Here is a 21668-nt window from a genome sequence, read left to right as displayed (position 1 = left end):
AAGATGACATCATCCCATCTTCTTCTAACCTCTTGCCTAAAACCATTTTCTGAAGGTTTGTAATTTGGCTGCTCTAGTGGGTCCATCCATGGAGGTGGGGGGGTGGGTGGTGGTGGAATTACACTAACAAGAGAACTTGAATCCCCAAGTGACATTTGGATTTTATGTTTTCTTCCAAACCTCGGTGTCTTCCCATTATACCACACGCCTCATTAAGTGGGGTGTAAATCAAGACATGGTCATAAAGATGTTCCTAAGAGGACTTTGTCAGATCGGCAACTTTCTGGGCCTCCCACTCTCTCCCCAGTGCTTGCTCTGAGGCTCAAGCCAGGGGGACGAGCAGGGTCATATGTCTCGAGGATGCTTAGGGCCCACGCGGGGAGAAGTGTGGTTTGAGGTCAGGAAGCCAGGTACCTGGTTGTCAGGCTACACCCCCAGATCCAGGCACCACCACCAAATCTGGTGTTTTGGCAGCTCTGAAATTATGAGTTGACAATCAGATGGCACGGAAGTCTGGAAACGAAGTTATCAGTTAATCAGAAAGGCCCGCTTGCATGTGGTTTAGACATCCTGAAAGTTAGCACAGTGTGGCAAAGGGTGGAAATTGCTATGCCCAGGATGAGTGATGGGGTGTGTGTGTGTGTTTGTGGTTGAACACAAGAGAAACTATCTTTGTTCTTGACTATCGGATGAACAATGAGAGATTTTAACAAATGAGATGATTTTATAATAATGTGATCACACATATGTGTACAAACACAAAGTTAACCGATTTTTTATGCTATTCAACTGATAGGAACACTTATTAGAATCCTTAAGCCTGTAATATCAATTACACAATGATGCAATATTTTCTTGCATACACTCTCATAGTAAAATACTCAGTGATTACAGGCAGAGCAAAACTTATCTTTGACCATGGCCCACCAACCCCGGACACCTACCCAAGGTAAGCAGTGTGGTCAATGAAATGTGGAAAAAATTTTTGAGCATGGCCAGACCCAAGTCATATCAAATAACACATATAATTTAAAATAACACCCATATGTCACAGAAGCAGAAACGACATGCTATACAGCCTGGCCTGCAAGGAGCAGTTCTGGGGCAGGAGGTAGACTTTGCTACCTCTGCTCAGGGTGTGCGCAGCCTCTGGAACAGCTGTTGCCATGCAGGCACTGATGCCTTTTGTTGTAAAAGTGAAAATCTTTGGATTTTTTTCTCTTAGTGAAAAAGGTACCAAGGTAAGTTTTTTTTGTGAAAGCAAAGTGGTGTAACGTGAACTTTCGAAACTGGAGGTGGGGGGTGGGGGGTGGAGAATGCCAGTATCATCCTTTATGAAATCATTGTCTTATTGACAAATGCGTAAGTGGTTTTCCAATTCCAACACAAGGGTCTTCGTGGCAATGCAGTCTGGAAGGCATGCATGACTGTGCTCTAAAAGAGATAGCATTGTGGGATAGCACGACCTTTCTATGTTAACACCCCTGTCACCATCTCCTCCCCAGGTGGCTGAACCGTCTCTGGCACTCAGGCTTGGGAGAGTATCAAGCTCCTCACTGCAAAGCCCAATATGCATCCTTTGCTGTGAATTATATAGCAATAAAAACTGGATTTGACATTAAAAAAAAGCCCAATATTCATCTCGGGAAGGTTGCCTATTCAAACGGTGAAAATATTTAAGCTGTATTTTCCTAATTGCTAGTTAGAGCATCTTTTCAGATGTTTTTTTCTCCCCCTTATCTGCAAACCTCCTCTTCGTATTTTTGCACATTTTAAAATTTGGGTTACTGGTCTTTTTCTTTTGAGTTTGTAGAAGAACTTTTCGAAAAGAAACTGCGATAGGCAAGCCGCAATAGACATGAAAGCCATAAAAGCATCTGTTTGCATAGAAACACACGGAGAAAAAAAAAAAGCCTGTGGGGTGTGAGTGTGTGTTTTTCCATAGCGTGACTTTAACACCCACACAGCTTCAGTAAATGAATTGAAGCCCCCAAAGCTGGCAGTGGCGAAGATGAAAGGCAAAGCGAAGTGAGGCTTAGTGAAATGCTCAAGAATGAGACAGGCGATTTCAGCAACAGCTGAAATCTGGCCTCATGGGCCGCAGAAGCTTCACTTGCACCCCCATGGTCCACTCATTCCCATAGAAATCTGCCCTATGGTGAGAGCCTGGGATCTGAGCTCATGCTTATGAGTTGCTCCCTGAAGGAAGTGATGTAAGTCTGTGGTCCTCATCTGGGGTTATCTGGGGGGCTCATCATGCCCTGGCAGTGACACAGGTGGCAGCGAGGAGTGTCATAGCTGGCAGGCTCATTGACTCACGCTCAACCGCAGGGGAGCTTATCTCCACAGGGCATCTTCCTGGGTGAAAGCTGAAGTCTGGGGGCTTGAGAGAATGGGGACTTACAGGATGCAGAGGGGCCTACAAGGAAGGGCCAGGAGATTTGTCTTTTTTGTAGTTGGCCCTGAGATGTGTGTCCATTAGCCATGGATCAATTCCAAATGGGGGGTGTGGTGTGGATGAAAGAACTGGAGAGCTGTGGCACAATGCCTTTACTCCTTTGTTTTAAAATATGGTCTAAGGAGATTTGCTAGGGAGACGCTCCGGTCATTTTTAACAACAGAGTTGGGGCAGGTTGTGTTTCCATCACTTGTGAAAGTGGCTACTAAGGCAAAGTTATCACAGGAGGTGCTACGGGAGCCTTGGGGGGACCTGGGACAAACCAGCAATGGAACAGGGGGTGCTGTGATGCCCAAGGGAGCCCCTGGAGCACAGCCCGGTGGGCCTATGCCCAGAGTTTCTGATTCGGGGGTCAGAGGCACCCAAGGCCAGGTGGTGCTGGTGTGGGGGACACATTGAGAATCACTGGGTTGGAGATAAGTTGCCAGAGAAACCTTTAACTGGGGAGAACAAAGATGGGGGCCAGTTAGTAGACCCTTTGCTTATGGTCTCTTCTCAGGATGCTGAGGAAGGGAATGCCGAGAGTCAGGAAACTGGAGAAATGCTCTTAGGGCAAAGGTCGCAGGTGAGGGACCAGTGTTGTTACTTTGGCACCTTTTGAGAGCAACGCCCCCTCTCCAAGAGCAACCCCAGGGAATAGCAATATAAAAATAGATCTAATGCGGGCCTCCCCTGGTGGCGCAGCGGTTGAGCGCTGGGCTGCGAAGCTGCCCGCAGCCTCTGCAGCGCCGGTAAGATGCCCGGCCACCGGACGAGGGTCCCACATGGCGCGCAGACCTCTCCTGCCGCCCGCTGCTCCCCTCAGCAGTGTATTTTGTCAGTCTGCCTGCTCTGCTCTCCGCTCTGACTCTGGTGAATTCTCTCACCCTCCCGCGTTTCTGACTGTACCTAGTGTTTGTATAAATAAATAAATAAATCTTAAAAAAAAATAGATCTAATGTCCTGTTTTACAAAAGAGGAAACTGTGGCTCCGAGACAAAGGCCACCCTGTAAGTCAATGTAGCATCAGACAGACCCACATCCAGCCCTCACCCCAGCATGCCAGTGCCCCTCCCTGATCGTGAGCTCTGAGCCGGGCCCAGCGGGACTCGTGTTTTCCTTTCTTCTACATTATGTTTATGGAGGCAAAGTCGGTTTACATCTTCATAGCGGCTCCAGGGGTTACAGGTTCAAACCACTACAAACGTATACTCTCACACCTGTCCCCAACCAGTGCCCCACAGTCCTCCACACTGGCTCTATCCTACATTGGCTCTTTTCACCCCATAGTCACCCATTGCGGGGGGGCACTATGGCCAGGGCAGGGGTTGCCCGGGTTCCACAGTAAGTGGCAGTCACCAGTCTCTGTTCCGTGAGCACCGCCTTTCACTCATATCTCCGTCCATTTCCAGGGTACGAGGCAGGAAGGGGACAATCGGAAATTTGGGGAGATAGTGAGAACCTTAAATCAGAAAGAGAAATGAGTTAAATGTTTAAGGCCAACAGAAATGAACAGTCATATGCGGTGGTCACATGTCTGGGGGCGGGGATGCTGTCCTGCAGCCTCTCCTGGAGCCCCCTGGATATAAGGCAGCAAAGGCGGAAGACAACAGTTGCTTCTCTCCCACACAACCTTGAATATGGGGGAAGGGAGGTTACAGATGTCACCAAAACATGTCAGAGAAAGAGAAAAAGAGATAACACTATCAAGCAAACTTCTTTCTTATAGGTCTTCTCTGAAACTTTGATATGCTGCTTTGTCTGTTTTGCAAAAATAATTCACCTTTTGCTGAATACCTACCACATTCAGTTGCTTTGGGGCACGTGTATTTTTTTCCAAATGTGGTTAATGTTTGAAACCGGACTGTTTTTTCTCAGATGCACCCTCGTGAGTAATCTGAAGCCTGTAATGGTGTCTTAATGCATGTTTTCTTGTGTCCAGTAGGTAGAAGCTCAATAAAAGGCCCTGAGCTCCGCAAGTGTGAGACTCGAAGAGCAAACACCGGCCGGGACCTCGGGTCAGTTGGCCCCCTGAGAAGCTCTTCTCTGGGGTGCCATTGCAGGGACTTGACCTTTTGATGTGGTTGTTTTGATGTGGCCATTTTGAAACTGAGGACATTTCGACACAGCTATTTTAATGCTGTGGAAATTTTCTAACTTTTAGAAAACATCTGCCATTGAACTTTGAGCTTTTGAAAAATGATCAGACATCAGTGCAGCATGGGGTCCTGGGTGAGGGTCCACACTATGAAAAAAACTGGGAGCAGGATGATGTTGTGGGGTGGGGGTCCATTTCTGATTTACCTTTTTTTTATATAAGAAAAGAATTAAAAGTTTAATGGTCTGATTTTTAGGGTCACAAATAGCCCCCAAATTAAGGCTGTCCATAATCAAGACAGTGTGGCATTGATGTAAGAATAGACAAAAAGCTCAATGGAAAAAATAGCCAGAAAGAAACCCATGATAATACTAGTAAGCGATAATACTAGTCATCAGGAGGAAAAGCAATAGATGGAGGAAGGATAATATCTTCAGCAAATTGTACACAAACAACTGTACACACATATGCAAAAAAAAAGTGAACCTGGAACTAACACCTTTTGCAAAAACAAACTTAAAATGGATTTCACACTTAAATGTGAAAGATGAAACTCTAAAACTCTAAAAGATAACATCGTAGAAAACCTAGATGGCCTCAGGTATGGTGGTGACTTTTTAGATCAAACACAAAAGGCCTTGAAAAAAAGCTCAACTTCATTCTAATGAAAAACATCCACTCTGCAGAAGACACCGTCAAGGGAATCAGAAGTCAAGTCACATACTGGAGAAGAACATTTGCAAAGGACACATCTGATAAAGGATTGTATTAAAATATAAAAGAGATCTTAAAACTCACCAATAAGAAAACAACCTACTAAAAAAATGGGTCAAGGCCATGGGAGGGCGTGGCCTCCGCTGTCTCCTGGAGTCAGTGAACTTTGGGTCCAAGATCTTCCAACCACGGGCCCAAAAGCCACGGCTTCTGAAGGATCACGTCAGTGAATATGAACACTTTAAAGAGAAATTCATGACGTCTCCTGATGATAACTTTGAAGATGCTTGTGCATCTTGATTCATCAAGAGAATATTTAGAATGCAGAATAGAAAGGCAAGGATAACACAAGAACCCCTGGAAAAGCTGGGATAGATGGAACGTTCGAGACAAAAAACTGCATTTTGAAGGGAAGAAGACCACTGGCTGCGTGTGGGCCACCGGGGACAGAGCATTTGTACTGACCAGGCACCTGACGATTATACTGACTAGGCATGTGTCTGGGAAAAGCCCTCCATGCAATCACGCAAAGTCAAAATAGAGAAAGCCAGTCTCACAGGTCGGCCGCAGAGTCAGGGAAAGAGGTCATCTGCTGAAGCTGCCCAAATTCCTCTAAAAATCTATTGTTCCTTTTTGAGTCTCGTTTTCCCCCCAGTAATGAGGCTTTCTCCTAAGTCTGTGTGTGTGTGACAGTTTCTGGGGTGTTCCCTGCCAGAGGAGCTCACAATACTAGGGCCACATCTCCACCAGTAAGCAGGGGTCTCTAAAGTGGCCCCTTCTCAGGGTGTCACGCTGCCTGTCTGCTAGCGGTAATTGTTAAATGTTTGTGAACGTCAGCCAGTTATAGAGATACCATCAGAAAGCCATTCCGTAGCAAAATGGTTTCCTTTTGTACTTATAAATACACATGCGGCTTACTTCCTTTGGTTTTATTTATTTATTTTTTACAAAGTAGAGTACAAAGTAGGAAGTAAGAAACTCTGGTATGTTACATATTTGACGTCTTGATTTTTCTCTGGTGATCCCTGAACAACAGGTATCTTTCTCATCAAAGGATTATTTTCTGATTTGTATCAGACTGTATTTGTAAAACTAGGCGCTCAGTTTCAAAAATTCATTTATTGTGACTGAAAAATAGAATGGGGATCCATTTGCAGTTTGACTTAAAAAAAAAAGTGGGTGAAAGGCCTTAGACATCTTACTATATTCACCATAGGCAATAGCATCGGAAAAGAGATCTCTATCATATGTCATCAGACAGATGCAAATTAAAACAATAAGATACTTATCAGAATGCCCCAAATCCAGACATTGACACCACCAAATGTGCTGAGGGTGAAGACAAACAGGGCCTCTCATCCGGGGCTGGTGGAAGTATAAGGTGGCCCAGCCGATAGAGCTCAGAAATAGAAAGTGATTTGGAAGACAGTTTGGGAATTTCTCACACAACTAAGCATGTTATCGTCACATGATCCAATAGTCTCATTCCTTGGCATTTGCCCAAAAGCATTCAAAACTACAGCCACACAAAAACCTGCACGTAAATGTTGATAAATTCACAATCACCAAAACTTGGAAGCCGCCAAGGTGTCCTTCAGGAGGTGTCTGGACACATAAACTGTGGCCCAGCCTGACAATAGGGTATTTTTAACACTAGAAAGATGGAGCTAATGAACCATGAAGAGACATGGAGAAAACTTCAAAGCATATAACCAAGGGAAAGAAGCCAATCTGGAAAGGTTGCATACTGTGAGCCCAGCTACCCGATGTTCTGGAAAAGGCAAAACTACGACAGCAGTGAAAGAATCAGCAGTTGTCAGGGCTCAGCAGGGAGGGAGGGGTAAGTAAGCAGGTGGGCAGCGAGACCGCGCTGTGTGGTATGATAATGGTAGACACCGGTCCTTACACATTTGTCCCACACCACGGGATGCAGCATGGCCCTACGGTAAATGATGGCCTGTGGGTAACAGTGATGTGTCAGTGTAGATTCCGCCATTGACAGAGGATGTACGGGGACTCTCCTATCCTTCTACTTAATTTTGCTGTGTTCTGAAAACTCTCTCAAACATTGGCCATCCCCACAGTGAAGGCTCCCTGGCAATTAGCGTGGTGCGCTCCCTCCATGTGGGTGTTGCAGAGAAGGGGGATGGAAATGCTCTGAATTCACCCCACGCTTCCCTAGAGATGGAGGTGGGAGAAGGGCCAGGGCCCGAGCCCAGGCTCCTGTGGAGGCCTAGCCCTCCGTGGCCAGTGGAAGGAACACTCCTTCCATCTGCTGCTTATGGTGGGTGGGAGCTCAGGCCAGAGGCTCCTGCCAGCAGCCACCAGGTTTGTGCCTTTTCCCCTGAAGTTCCCCGTGCAACAGCCCTCAGTCTATTAGAAATGGAAATTGGGACTTGTCATTCTCTACCTAAGCCCTTCCGTGGCTTTCCCGCACATCTCGCATTGGATCAGGACACTGGCTCAGGCCTCCAGTCCCTTCTATTTCTCTGGCTGCCCTCACACCCGCTGGTCTTCTCGTCCTTGGACATGGGCAGCCACCCTGTCAACAGTTCCCTCTGCTGGGAGTGGAGACCCCAGTCTTTATATTTATGGGAACTTGCAGTCAGTTGGCTCTTGGATGTCCCCTCTTCATGAGCCCTCCTTACCCCCGTGCTGAGGAGCTCCCAGGCTCCCCGCTCAGTTCTCTGTCAGCTCTCACCCCCACCCACTATTTCCTGCGGTCGCCCTGCCTCTCAGGTGGCTGCTGGCACATAGCAGGAGTCTGACAGGCCCAGCTGAGTGAATAACACAGGTGAGATCTTCAATGAGATAATGTGTCAGGGCAGAAGGGGTGATTTTTATCATTAATGGATGAGGTAAATAAAACCAAAAATCCTGCAACGGTCTCACGATTTGTGTGCTGTGAACACAAAACCTCAGGAGGTACAGGTGACGCTTATGTCCCTTATAAATAGCTTGTGTTCTGCAAAAGTTTGCTGGCCACACAGTAAACTCTTAACTTCCCCCTCTGGCTCCAGACGTCAGTAGCTTGACCATAATCACATCAACGCTAAAGGCATTGTTATCTGCAAAACCCCACATCTTTGTCACATCAAGGTGCCCAAGACCTCCAAAATATCTCGTTCTCTTCCTCCTGCAGAGTCCCACCAACGTTCTGTGGCTATATCTCCCCCTTGCCTGTCGCTTCTATTGCTCACGCTCTCTCTGTCTGACAGTTGCCTCCTAACTGACACCCCAACCTTTGATGGTTATTCATGGTAACTCAGTTTAGCAAAAATGACTCCTTTCTCCTCGCTCTTGTCCTTCAATGGTTTCTGCTGCAAATCATAAAACACAAGGAATGTAAGATTCTACAGATATCCCAGAAAACCAGTGAAGCTAAAGGGTGCAGGGTTTTAAGCCTTCCGGGGAGGTAGGTGCTGACCTCCAAGCCCCTCTGCCCTCAAGAAGAAGAAAGTGATCCTGCCAGTTGGGCCAGATCCCTGGCTTGAATCAGAGAGTGAGCGATCCCCAGTCGCTCAATGTCCTACAGTGGCCACTAGCCTTGTGCAGCCATGTGCATTTAAATATAAACCAATTGCAATTAAGCACAATTAAAAAAATCAGTTTCTCAATCATACTAACCACAGTCTGCGTGCATTAGTTACTGTGACTGGCGACTGCCCATTGAACAGCACGGATACAGAATAGCCCCCATTGTAGAAAGCTTTATTAGATAGCACTGCTCCAGATTCCCAGGACTTATCCCAGTCTCATTCCCCCCATTAATTTAGCCAAAAGATGATTAATACACTCCTGAAATGTGCTGCTGGGATGCAACCATGGCCAAGACGCCTGGCCTCAGTCCTGATGGAGTTAGTGGGCAGAGAAAAGTCCCTACAGATTTAACTCCTTAGATGTTTGCTGAGGGGATGCCTTATAAGTGCACCCATCAGCCCCTCACCCCAAATTACCCTTAGGCCCTTCAAGACACTTTGAACTTTCCAAGTTAAGATAAGCCTTTAATTAATGAAGTAGATTCTCTTCCAAAGTCATTCTTCTAGAATGACTTTCCCAATATGCACAGACGCTCAGGAGGGAGGAGAGCAAGATTATGAATCTAGCTTTACAGATACAGATCCAGATGTAGAGGATACAGCAAGACTCATTTATTCTCTTCCAGGCTCTGTGTTAAACACTCAGAATGTGAGAGCAAACAAGAGGGAACCCTGACTTGGCCCTCTCTTGGGCCCCTGTAATAAATTCATCTTGGCCTTTTCTCTCTTGTAGACATCAGAGCCTGTGGACTGCGGCCTCTCTTCCACAGGTTTTCCCTCTAGGCCCAGGATGGCAGGCACAGCGCCTGTCCTGGGACCCAGAAGGACGCAGGCGTGCTCCTGTCCTCTGGAACTCAGCTTTGGAGGGTTAGAATACACACACACACACACACACACACACACACACACACACACACACAGGTCCATAGAAAAAGAGCACTGGAGACCTCTTCTAAATCACCCAGCTCTGATTCCACCCACAAGGAGAGAAACTGAGCAAAGAACACAAACCCCCAAATGGGGCCCTCCTTCCAAGGAATGAACCTGACCGAGAAGACAGCAAAAAGAATTCCATTTGTCTCAGCAACTTTGAGACATGAGAAGTTCTCTCTACTACTTGCCAGCATCTGCCTGCCTCCCCAGCCTCACATCTCTCTGAAAATTCTAAAGTCGCTCTTCCAGAATTTGATGTCACCGAAGCACCCCCACCTCTTCGGAGCACAGGGGGCCAGAGGGGAGAGGGAAGAGCACCTCAGCGGTGCCTTTTGCCCCTTTCTTCCCTCACCTCCTCCCCACTCCCTTCACCCCACCAGCCTGACCCAACCATCTGGGGGTATGCAGTGTGTGCGGGGGTGCTCTTACCTGGTGAAGGAACAACTGGAGCCCCGGGAAGGCAGAGGTACAGCTTCTTCCTCGTCCAGAGCTCGCGCAGAGGTGCTCAGCTCCCCGAAGGTCTCCCTGGCCCCCAGCACCCAGAAAGTCCACGAGCATTTTCTTCCCAGTATTGGCCCTGTCTTCTCTGTCACCAATTGCCAATTTAGAGAGAGAAGCAAGAGCCCAGAGCATTTGGCGGATTCTTAGTTATGTACTATTTTAGACAAAAAGCTCTGCGAATGTCAGGGAACTTCATGGCTCACTCATACTTCAAGGTTGCTGAATCAACCTGTGCTTTCGTTCTTAGTGCTCACGAACTCCATCTTCATACTTGATGTTCTTTTCAAATCCACCTGCATCTCACACATCACTTGTTCTGTGTGAGCAGTGAAGGTGGGCATGTGTCTGGGGAGGCCCAGCCTGTTGGAGAGAGTCACTGTGTCCACAGGACGAGAAACATAGAAAAGAGAATTCAGTCTCCACTAGCGTGTGGCTGTGATTTCCCCCAGAACAAACATTACAGAGAAGTTTTGTCCTAATGACAACAGGGAATCAACTGGGGTCTCTGTGACAGAAGGAGGAGGTTGTGGACTGCAGCTTCCATCGCACAGTCATTCCCTAGATGCCCTTCGGCCGCCGGGCACAGCACCTGGCCCTGGAACCCAGAGGGGATGCCATCCTGCTGTCATCGAAGGCTCTCCCATCACCTGGCGGACAAGACTCCATCTGTGAGTTTTGCTTAAAAATATAACATTTTGTTTAGGCTTTTTCAAAATCTCCCCTCAGCTCTCACTGTTAAGATGAAATGTATTAATGGCCGTGTCAAAATAAGTCTTACTGGATTTGACTCTGTGATCTTCCAGCATTATTCTGCTCCCAGCCAGGTTTCTTTCTAAAGTAGTACCATCCAATAGAGCTTTTGGGGTGATGGGCCTCTGTGGCCTTCTCTGTGCTGTCTACTACAGCGACGACAAGCTACGTGTGGCCAGGGAGCACTTGAAATGTGGCCGGTGTCACCGAGACACTAGTCACATCTTATTAACTTATATTTAAAGAGAATATGTGGCCAGTAAACACTGTATGGGACAGTGCGGCTTTAGGGGTTCAGTTGCATCTGTCAAGGCCAAAAAGGGTGAAGTTGTGATGGACAGTGTTGGGGTAACCATCCCAAACAGGCCTGTGCAGCGAGCCGCACCCAAAGAAACCTTGCAAATGCACACATCGCACAAGCCTGGAACCCTCCTCAGAACTCTCCAATTCCCCATCCCCGGCAGTGGCTGTGCTGTCTAGGAAAGAAATGATTCTCAGATGATCAGTCTGTAGGTGCATCTGCAGAGGGCATGGGCGTCCCTTAGTGCCTTAGTTCTTGACTTCTCATTTCGGTTTGCAAATGATCAGCTCTGCTGATTGCTGGAAGCTGCAGCTGTGACTCCCCACCCTCCAGGGCCACCCTCCAGTGACAAAACAAGCAGGGGTGGCTTAGTTTCCTCTCTGGTTACTTACCGGTGACTGCAGGCGCAGAGATCACAGAACCTGCTCCTCATACCAGGCAGAGCCAGCCGGCCCGCCGCGAGACACAGGCTGGGGCGTCTTCTCCTGGAGCCGCAGGCACTGCTCTCCGCGTGAGTACTGCCCAGCCCTTCCTCCCTGCCCAGGGTCACCTGTGCCCGCAGGTGTGTGCTCTCACCACGGCTTCTAAATCCCCGGCTCTTGTTCCCTTGTTCAATGGTCAGGAGGAACAGGTGCTTGTAGGCGCTGTCAGGGAGGCAGAGGTGAATTAAGTGGGGCCCTGCCTGGGTTTCCAGAATGAGTAATAAGACTCCCACACACACATGTGAATCGTAGCTCAGGGCAGTTTGAATCTCCAAGGAGGGAAAAGCAAGGTGCTAGGGGTAGCTGGTTAGGGGCTGGGAAAGTGAACCCCCGTGGGGTCTCAGGTCTAAGAGATTGCCCCGTGGGAAGGAAGTTTTGGGCATCATTCTTTGTAGCTGTGAAAAATGGGAAAAAGTGAACTTTGCAGCAAGAGGTGATGGGTTAAGAGAACTATGGGGGAATCTGGATGATGGAATTAAAACCCCAGTCAAGCTGCTATTTCAGCACCTCAAGGTTGGGAGTTTCCTCATTCCAGTATCTGCCTGTGGCTCTGAAGCCCCCTCTCCGGCACTCCTCTCACAAGCTCACACCGGGAGTCTCAGGGCCCAGCGCAGCTCCTGCCAGGCAGGGTAGCGGGCACTTGGCTCAGGGTTGGGAAGCAGATGCCTGATAGACAGCTCAGATCCCCTGCATTTGTGCAGGGTGAAAAAACAAAGCTACTCCAAAATGCGAAAGATGGTTTACCTCTATGTAGCAAATTGGACAAAGATCAGCATAAGGATCCGCTGTTAGTTGTCTGTGTCCAATTCAGGGTGCTACCATGAGCTTCAGAAGCCAGGGTGTGGGGAGTTGCCACACCCAGAGCAGCTTCAGGCAGATCTTCACATTGGTTATTAAAGAATTGTAGTGAATACAAAAATAATGGTTGGTTAGTAATGGATTCCAGGCTACCTTTTCTAACTGGTATTCTCCACTAGGATCCTGCACACACCTCACTTTCTGGCTTTCATGCCTTGTTGATATGTTTCCTTGACCTGCAGTAAGATTCTGTCTCCTTGTATGTCCCCATACTCTTCAGCCTTCAAGGGCCAGCAAAAAATATCACCTCCTCAATGAAGCCCTCCTGAATTTTCCCAGTGTTGGAGACATGACTTCCTTCTCTCAATTCCCAGAGCATCTCACGGCATTTACCGTGGATGGGATTTGCAATGTAGATGTAGCCATTGTACTTGAACATGAACTCCTTGAGGACCATGTCTGGTTCACTGGGTAAGCCACGCAAGTGTGTGAAGTGTCAAGACCCATTGAACGCACTGTGAGCTGAGGGTGGCAGCATGTCCCCTAGTGCTCACACAGCGCTCTGCCTACCTGCCAAGAGAATCCAGAACAGCAATGCTCTTGGCCTTGGTAAGGAGCCCTTGGAGCAGGTGGGGATAAGCCCTCCACTTTACAGGTGAGGACGCAAGTCTCAGTGAGGGCATGTCATGCCTCGCCAGGGTCCCCTGGGGCACTAAGGGCTGAGCCCAGGGACAGATGGGGGCTTTTGCTTCTGCTCCGTAGATCCCCCTACCTCAACCCAGAAGGCTTTCCAGATTTGGGCGGCCACAGCACCCATAACGAGGCCACACTGACACCGGCGTGAGATTTGGGTCAGTGCTGAGTCACCTGCTACTGTGCTCCCAAGAGACGGTTGAGACGTTTCTCCGCTTCAGTACGTTTTGTTGTTTGCGGGTTTTTCTGTCCTTCTTTATGGGCAAAGAAGAAAATGAAAGCAAGCTCTCAGACCTTACAGTTTGTGGAGCAAAATATTCAAAATATCTTCCGATGCTGAGAGGACAAGAGTAAATAAATGAAAGGCCGTTGGCAGTGTCTTTAGGTAGTAGGTTCAGGGGGAGCGAGCTTCATTTTTTATTCTTGGGCTCTCTCCAAATTTTCCACAAGCCAGAAACCTATGTATAATGGAAGGAAAATAAACCCTCAAAAAACCTGTTATAGGATTTCAAAATTATAAAAAGCAGACATAGCGGATTTTGTCAGCAGGCTGTGCTTTTCAGCGCTGCCCACTTTCCAGGGCCGCTGGCAGGTCCTGAGTTCTACTTTCGGACGAGTTCTGCTAAGGGGTGTGCACATGGAAGAGCGCTGGGCCTTCTTGTCTTAGTCTTTCTTTTCAAAAAGAAGATGACAAGTTGTTTTTCAGATTGTTTTGAAAATTTCACACACAAGGTAAAATATTTCAACACTTTACAAAACCTAAAGGGGAAAAATGAGTCTCACTTTCTGCTTGGGGAAAAATGAGTCTCACTTTCTGCTTGTGATCAGGCTCCATCTCCATCCAGAAAATGTTTCAGTCCTGACCAGCAGTGAGATGTCTGATCTTTTACACATTTTTAAAAAGATCTCATAACATAATCTTTTACACTTTGCATTTTTACCTAATAATTGTGGTGGCCGCTTTGTATCTCTCTGACGCCCATTTTATTCTATTTATGGGCAGCATGTGGTTTGTTAATAGATATAGGTGTACTTATTATATGATAAATAGGCATAAATAATATAATGGAAAGTACCAATGGCTGAGTATTTAGGTTTCCTCTAGCTTCATTCTCTGCCAAAAAAAAAAAAATTAATATGCCGTGATATGTGTTTTTCTGTGCATCTTTGTTTTTTTGGTGAAAGAACCAGGAGAGTTATTCCTGCAAGAGGAATTGCTGATTCACAGCTGTTGAGAATTTTATAAGTTTGGACAGATATGGCCTCCAAAAAGGTCACCCGCTTACACTCTCCACCCCAGGTAAAGGCTTATTCTGCAAACCCTTACCAAGTTTGGAGAATATCTGTCCCTGTCCTAAACCTTGCAATCACCCACTACGCCCAACGCGTCTCTTCTGTCTTTGAGAATTTGTTTTCGCAGCTACAATCTGATTCATATTCATTCTTTTCATGCAAGTGAAACAGGAGGTGACACGGTCCAAGAAGTGGTTTCCAATTTAAGTCTCAAAAGTCAATCTCCATATTGCCCAAGTTGAGATAAAATAAGATTGAGTTGGATCTTCTAAACTCCACTGGACATTTAAAAAAATTTTTTTTGTCTTTTTTAGAGTTTGATTCAGAAAAATACCTGGAGAAAGAGAATGAAAAAATCAATGGTGGAATATATGATTTGGGGGGAGACCCTTCAAGATGGTGACTATGCTATTGCTCATATGCACACCCACTAATTTCTAATTCCTTATTCCTTCTGTGTTTATTAGTTGGCACCATAAGAAGAGCTTTCTCTTTCCACCTTTAATTATTAATTCATCTATTTTTACCAGTATAGATTCATGGGTCCTCATTTAATTGAATGTGCTGAAATTATCACCGCCATTATCTAGCTTGGTGCTCAAATTGCCACAGCGTTGCCTGCCGGGAATCTCATGAAGCGGATGTCACAAGTCCTAGAGATCTTTCTGGGCATCTCCTTGCTTTCTGCTGCAAAAATCACGTCCAGGTTCAGCTTCTCATTTCCCTGCCCTGCTCTGGGGCCAGACATTTCTCTAAAGAGTCCTGGTTCTTTTTAGTGGAGAAAGGTATTTAGAAACATCGGGTGTGGTGTTCATTCTTAGTCATTCCATGTCACTGTTTTGGGGTCCCTTGGCAGACGGGGCCAGGAAATATGTTTATGACACATACATACAAATGCGCACACACACACACAAATTATCCCCCCCTCCCCTCCCCTTCCCTGATTTGGCTGCCTTTCTCCTTACCTGCTAACAGTCAGATATGACTCTGAGGAGTGAGGAGAACCAGAAAATTTTCATCAGGTCTTGCTTTTTTTCTCTTGTCACTTTAACTGTTTTGTTGTGGTCCAGCTACAATAAGCTACAAATATTTGAGCTGCGGAGTAGATCACAGAATGTGAAATCATTTTGCAATCAGTATCAAGAACATACTCACACCCCAGAATCTTCTTCATGGAAGGTTGCACCCTCCTGCGCTGCCCTGCCCTTCTCTCTCTTACCAGGAAATCACTGCTCTGCTTTCAGTCACTATGGACTAGTTTGCATTTTCTAGAATTTTGTGTAAGTGGAATCACACTGCATGTACTCTTTGAATTCTGGCTTCTTAGCATCATAATCCTGAGATTCATTCGCATGGCTGTGTGTATAGCCACCCGTTTCTAGTCCATTGCATGGCTTTCCACAGTCTGCTGGTCCAGTCACTATCCCAACAGACTGGCTTGTTTCCAGTCATTGACTACTACATGTAAGGCTGCTTTTGTGTCTGAACACTTACATATCGGTCCTTGGTGACCGCAGATTTGCATCATTCTTCTTATGTAAATACTTCAGAGCAGGAAGGCTAGATCACACGGGGAGTGTAGGCTTAACTTTTTAAGCATCTGACAAAATAGTTTTCCAAGTTGGTTGTACCACATGCTATGACTGAAAACCACTGTATTTTCAGAAAAGCAGCGTGAGTCATGATGTGCTTTGGAAAGGAAGCCAACAGATCAGGGTTGCATTTCTGGAGGAGAAAGTTTTCTTCTGGAACCTTGGGCTGTGGCGCCTCTCATGCGTCTTTGAAACATACTTTCTAAAGGTTTGAGAGAAAATGCCAAACTTCAAGACACCTTCCTTGAAGGGAACAAGGTTGTTGTTCCTGGGTCACGTAGGGTAGGGTTTTAAAGAGATTCAAAAATGAAAACAGCAGCTGAGATTTACTCAGTCGGTTTGGAGGTCCTTTGAATTAGGAAACTAACTGCCATTTCTTTGGTAAACAAAGCTAAGGCTTCTTTTCCATGCTGGATTTAGAGGACAGAGAAAGTAGGGTCTATTTTTCTGCCTGCAGCTTGTAAATGGAGCCTCCGGCAGGTGCTGGGGTGCTAGGCCCCTTGGGGAGAGGGCCTCCCTCCTGCCAACGCCTCCACCCCCAGCTCTTGCCACTGGTTGCCCAGAGGCACTTTCCCTGTAGAGTATGGGCCCAGAATGTTCCCAAATCCACTGCTGTCCTGCCATTTTTCGGAGTCCCTTGATTGACCATATGAGTTGAGAGGGAGTGGTGGTCAGCAAATCAGACCCTGAAGGAGGAGCGGAGTCAAGGGAAAAGGAGCTAATATAAAAAGGACACACTGGGGAAAATGTTCAAGCTCAAAGGACACTCAAAGGAGAGATTTTTTTTCCATTTCTGTTTATATTCAAGATGATTTTGAGCTCCAGGATATTTGACTTCTCATAAGTATAACACAGACTCTAACTCTTGCGTGGGTTTTTTTTTTTTATTCATGAGAACAAACAGTTTTAACAATTTATCTCCACCTTTACATGGTTGTTGGTGTTCATTTATAAGCCAGACCTCCTTTTGATTTTTGCCCTCTCTTTCTAGAAGCAAGTTTGCATCTGATCCATCATGACAGACACGGAAATCATGGTGAGTATCCCCTGCTCCCCAGGCCCATCCAGTGCACTTTTGTCTTGCCTCTTCTGGGGCTGGGGAAGGATTTCTTCCTGTGGGTTCCTAGTGTTAGATCTGCAGGGCAGCGCCCCTCGCAGGGCACAGGATGCCCATGAGGAGGGCTTTGCACACACGAAGAAGGGCCAGGATGCCTTGGGGTGGGTTTGTTGTGAAGACAGAGGAGAATGCTACTTTGGATTTCATTATAGATGAATAATTAATTAAAACTTATTTTAAAATAATTAAAAAATAATAAATGAACAGAAGTATTTATTTATTAACATTATGAATAGGTAAGGCTTTGAAGGTCTTTAACTAGGATGCACTAACTTTAACTTGTTCCATGTATCTGCTCTGAAATGCAGATAAATAAGGCAGAATCCATTTCATGTGTTTTTTAAAAACCACAGTAAACTTCATTAGTTGTTTTTTACCAAACATGTAGCCTTTACAAAAGACACACGGTAGTATATAGTTCTCTGAAAGAGACAAAGAGGTTAACAAAAATTGGTGGTTAAAGTCATCCAGGGAATCATTTGTGGTTTTATAACCAAATGTAATCAATTACATCCAATTCCGGTGCTTCTTCGATAGTCATAAATGCCTCACCAAATATCTGAGGGTTTTAATTTTGCTTTTCTCAGAGGGAAAGTCTGGGTTTTACGTGTACACAGTTGTAGTGACGCCTCCTTAGAGGCGCCGACACACTGCCCTTCACAGCACCTCGAGGCTCTATGGTGTGTGGAGAGCGGTGACTGCAATCGCTGAGGTCAAGCACATCACTGATGACATGCCAGCGATGCTAAGTATTGCACGTATTGTTATAGAGCCGTGACAACTAAAAATGTACTAATTTGGACCTGGTGAAGTAAGGAGGCGAATCTCTTTTTTTCCTGACCGGATGCCCCCTGGTGTGCTGGGAACAGAGCAAGGCTGGGACAGAGCCAGGGGAGTGTTGGAGACTGTCAGTCATTCTGTATTCTCAGTTGGGATCTTGGGAACTTCTAAACTCAGGGAGGCAACCCCAGAGAAGACGCACCCCAATAATGACCTTCTGTGATTAGGTGTCTAGCACCTCCTCCATCAGAAAAAGTCAGGAGCTCTGAGGTGTGGACTCACACATTCGTTGGGAAATAGCCATGACGTCCCAGTAGCCACTTCTCTGAGGACGTGTTATGGAGTGGTCACCGCCCAGGGGGTCACATTCCTTCAGCCTCCCAGAGAAGGCAGAGCTGCGTTTATAGACAAGGAAATTGAGATGGGAGAGTGGCCTGAGGGCTCCAGGTCTGCAGCTAAGTGGAGGAGGACCCCTGGAGGGGGTGCTCACTGCTCAGGCTTCACTGGGCTGCCTGCTGGGGTCAAATGCAAAGGCTCCCTGTTGCAGCTCACTGCTTCCTCAAGTGTGGGGACGAAGTGTATTAGCAGCTGCTCACAGTGGATTGACCTCCCTTCCTCCATCTCCCTCTCCCATCCCACCTCCTTTTGTGGGGAGGGCACAGCCTTTCTGGACAGGCTTTACCCTCTGCCCTGCCTTCGTCCCAGAGATGGGAATGGTGCCAGGCCTGGAGCTGGTGGACACTTACCAGAGATAACAGGGATCAGTAAAGAGGGGGCCCAGAAAGCTCTGAGACCTTCTTCTGCCAACCCTTGATGCTTAGGGCTGCTATTTCTGAGCCCAAAGTCTCCTGCAGGGAGCAGACACACGGGCACAGGAGCCACAGCCTGAAGGTGAGAGCTCTGCGGGACTTGCCCTGGCTGTGTGCTGCGGTTTGCCCCTGTTCTAACCGAGGAAGCCGCAGGCATCCTCTGGAGGTGAAGGTGGGGCACCCAACAGCTGTCGTGACTGGGCTTCCTGAGGTGGGGCTCAGGGGCCTGGCACCCCAGCTGGAGGCTCAGATTTGGTGTGGCCACTACGAGCATCAGAACATGGAGAGCAGGGCTTTGGGTCCGGAGGGACTAAAGGTGCCCCCTTGACCTCCCCCTAGTATCGGAGGGCTTTGGGCAGCCCCTCCTATTCCCCCGGGTCTGTCTCCTACCCCGCAGTTCCTATGATCTCAACATCATGTAAAACCCCATTGAGGTTTCAAATAAAATGTCCAGAGTCAAAACAAAAACCTGCATGGCCTCTCAGATTGTTCTCAACGTAATGGCATCCTGGGTTTCCTTACAGAGTCCCATGCCCGATGAGTTTATGTACAGCTTTGCAGCCACTGCGGATGACTACATGAACGACACCACCAGCTACTTCTGCCATAAAGACCACATCAGGCAGTTTGCAAGCAAAACTCTCCCACCCATCTACTGGATCGTGTTCTTAATCGGTACCCTGGGCAACAGCCTGGTCGCCCTCGTCTACTGGTACTGCACGAGAGTGAAGACCATGACCGACATGTTCCTTCTGAATCTGGCCATCGCCGACCTGCTCTTTCTTTCCACTCTTCCCTTCTGGGCCACTGGCCTTGACGGGTGGATATTCCAAACCTTCATGTGCAAAGTGGTCAACAGCATGTACAAGATGAACTTCTACAGCTGCGTGCTGCTGATCATGTGCATCAGCGTGGACCGGTACATCGCCATTGCTCGGGCTATGAAGGCACAGAACTGGAAGAAGAAAAGACTTCTCTACAGCAAAATGGTTTGCTTTGCTGTCTGGGTGTTAGCGACTCTGCTCTGCATTCCAGAAATCATGTACAGCCAAATCAAGGAGCAATCCGACACTTTCATTTGCACCATGGTCTACCCTGGGGATGAGAGCACCAAGCTGAAGTCAGCTGTCTTGACCCTGAAGGTCATCCTGGGGTTCCTCCTTCCCTTTGTGGTCATGGCTTGCTGCTACACCCTCATCATCCACACTCTGATACAAGCCAAGAAGTCATCCAAGCACAAGGCCCTCAAGGTCACCATCTCTGTCCTCACCGTCTTCTTCCTATCTCAGTTCCCTTACAACTGTGTTCTGGCGGTGCAGGCCATCGATGTCCACTTTGGCTTCATTTCCAGCTGTGCTGCTTCCATCCGGATCGACATCAGCCTCCACGTCACTCAGACCATTGCCTTTTTTCACAGTTGCCTGAACCCTGTTCTCTACGTTTTCGTGGGTGAGAGATTCCGCCGGGATCTTGTGAAAACCCTGAAGAAACTGGGCTGCATTAGCCAGGCTCAGTGGGTCTCTTTTACCCGGAGAGAGGGCAGCGTCAGGCTGTCATCCACGTTGCTGGAGACAACCTCGGGAGCGCTCTCCTTGTGAGGGGTCTCCGCGCTTATGTGGCTGGTCCTTTTGGAAGTAACGAGAAATAGAGGTGCAGCTTCCACACTGATGAGACCAAGGAAAACCCAAGGAAATGAAAAGAAGTAAAAAAAGAAAACAAACAAACAAACAAAAAAAAACCTCTGATGGGCCTAGAGTTCAACATTTGTATTTCTAGTCAGAGTTGTCAAGCCCTCCGGCCACCTCAGCTGCCTGCTGAACACTGAGGATAGTATGTTGCAGTACCTGCCTTTTTCAAAGAAAGACTAACGTCACTGCGGCCGCTGGCTGAGCACTTTGCTTAAGCATTAATATAACCGACCTCTAGCAGAGGCTTTCATTTTCTCAAGACACTGTGAACTGCTGTGTTTCTGGTTCTAATGTCACCCATTCCAAAAGCGGTCATAGAAACATCGACGACCACCAGTGTCCACAAAAACACCAGGTTTCAGGGAAACATCCATCCACCAGCAATTTCCATCTTGGTTTTGGGAGTCGGATACCCTTGCCGGGTCACACAGATTCTTGATCTAGAATCATGCCAAACCATCTCAAATCAAATCCCGCCCCCTTCCGGTCTCCTGGGTCAGTCTGGGCCATGTTGCTCGAGAGCCCTCACTCTGTTTTCAAACTGGGCTGGTCAGTCACCCCGAGGCACATCTGCAAGTCATCAGGATTCTGCTGCCTGCCAGCCCAATTTTGTCCCCCTGCACATCCTGTGAATTCACACCTGGCTGCAGGGTTGACCTGGGAGGTGCTTGTCTGCGGGGCTAGTGGCGGTGCCCCACTCAGCCTGGCAGGGAGACGAAGAACCAGCTTTCGTGGGAACCGGCTCTGCCACAGGCTTCCTCATCAAGTGGTTTTTGTGATGGACTCTGTCCCTTGTGACATGGAGGGTGCCAATGGCCAATCTCAGCTCAGAAGAATATTTGTCTCCATGCTTCTTCATTCTTACTGTATAGTGTTAGTATGCTAAGAGGCTTTCAATTTAGAGATTAGAGATTTAGAGATTTTCAATTTAGAGATTAGATTACCTCACACCCCCAAAAATAATCCACTTCATTCTTGCTTTGTCTTCTATTTGGCAAACTTATCACATCTTAAAACATTTTATGCATTAGAAAAGTGCTTTTTAGTGATAACTGAACAATAACCATGATTTACCACTTTCTTCACTTTTCTCTATATTTTAAGTGTATACAATTATAGATTGAATAGCCATATTAGAATTAT

General features: G+C 47.2%; 1 protein-coding gene across 1 annotated transcript; it reads left to right on the top strand.

Annotated features, from left to right (window-relative positions):
• Positions 1-19337: 19337 nt before the first annotated feature.
• Positions 19338-20676, top strand: CCR9 (C-C motif chemokine receptor 9; the record flags this gene model as incomplete). The annotated part of the gene is made up of 1 exon (XM_084247782.1): positions 19338-20676. The coding sequence occupies one exon, from the start codon at positions 19338-19340 to the stop codon at positions 20433-20435; it is 1098 nt and encodes a 365-aa protein (XP_084103908.1). The 3' UTR covers positions 20436-20676.
• Between the last annotated feature and the right edge of the window lie 992 nt (positions 20677-21668).

This window comes from Talpa europaea (genome assembly GCF_964194135.1).
Source record: "Talpa europaea genome assembly, chromosome: 11".
Classification (NCBI taxonomy): Eukaryota; Metazoa; Chordata; class Mammalia; order Eulipotyphla; family Talpidae; genus Talpa; species Talpa europaea.
This window is presented reverse-complemented; position numbering and strand designations above follow the sequence as displayed.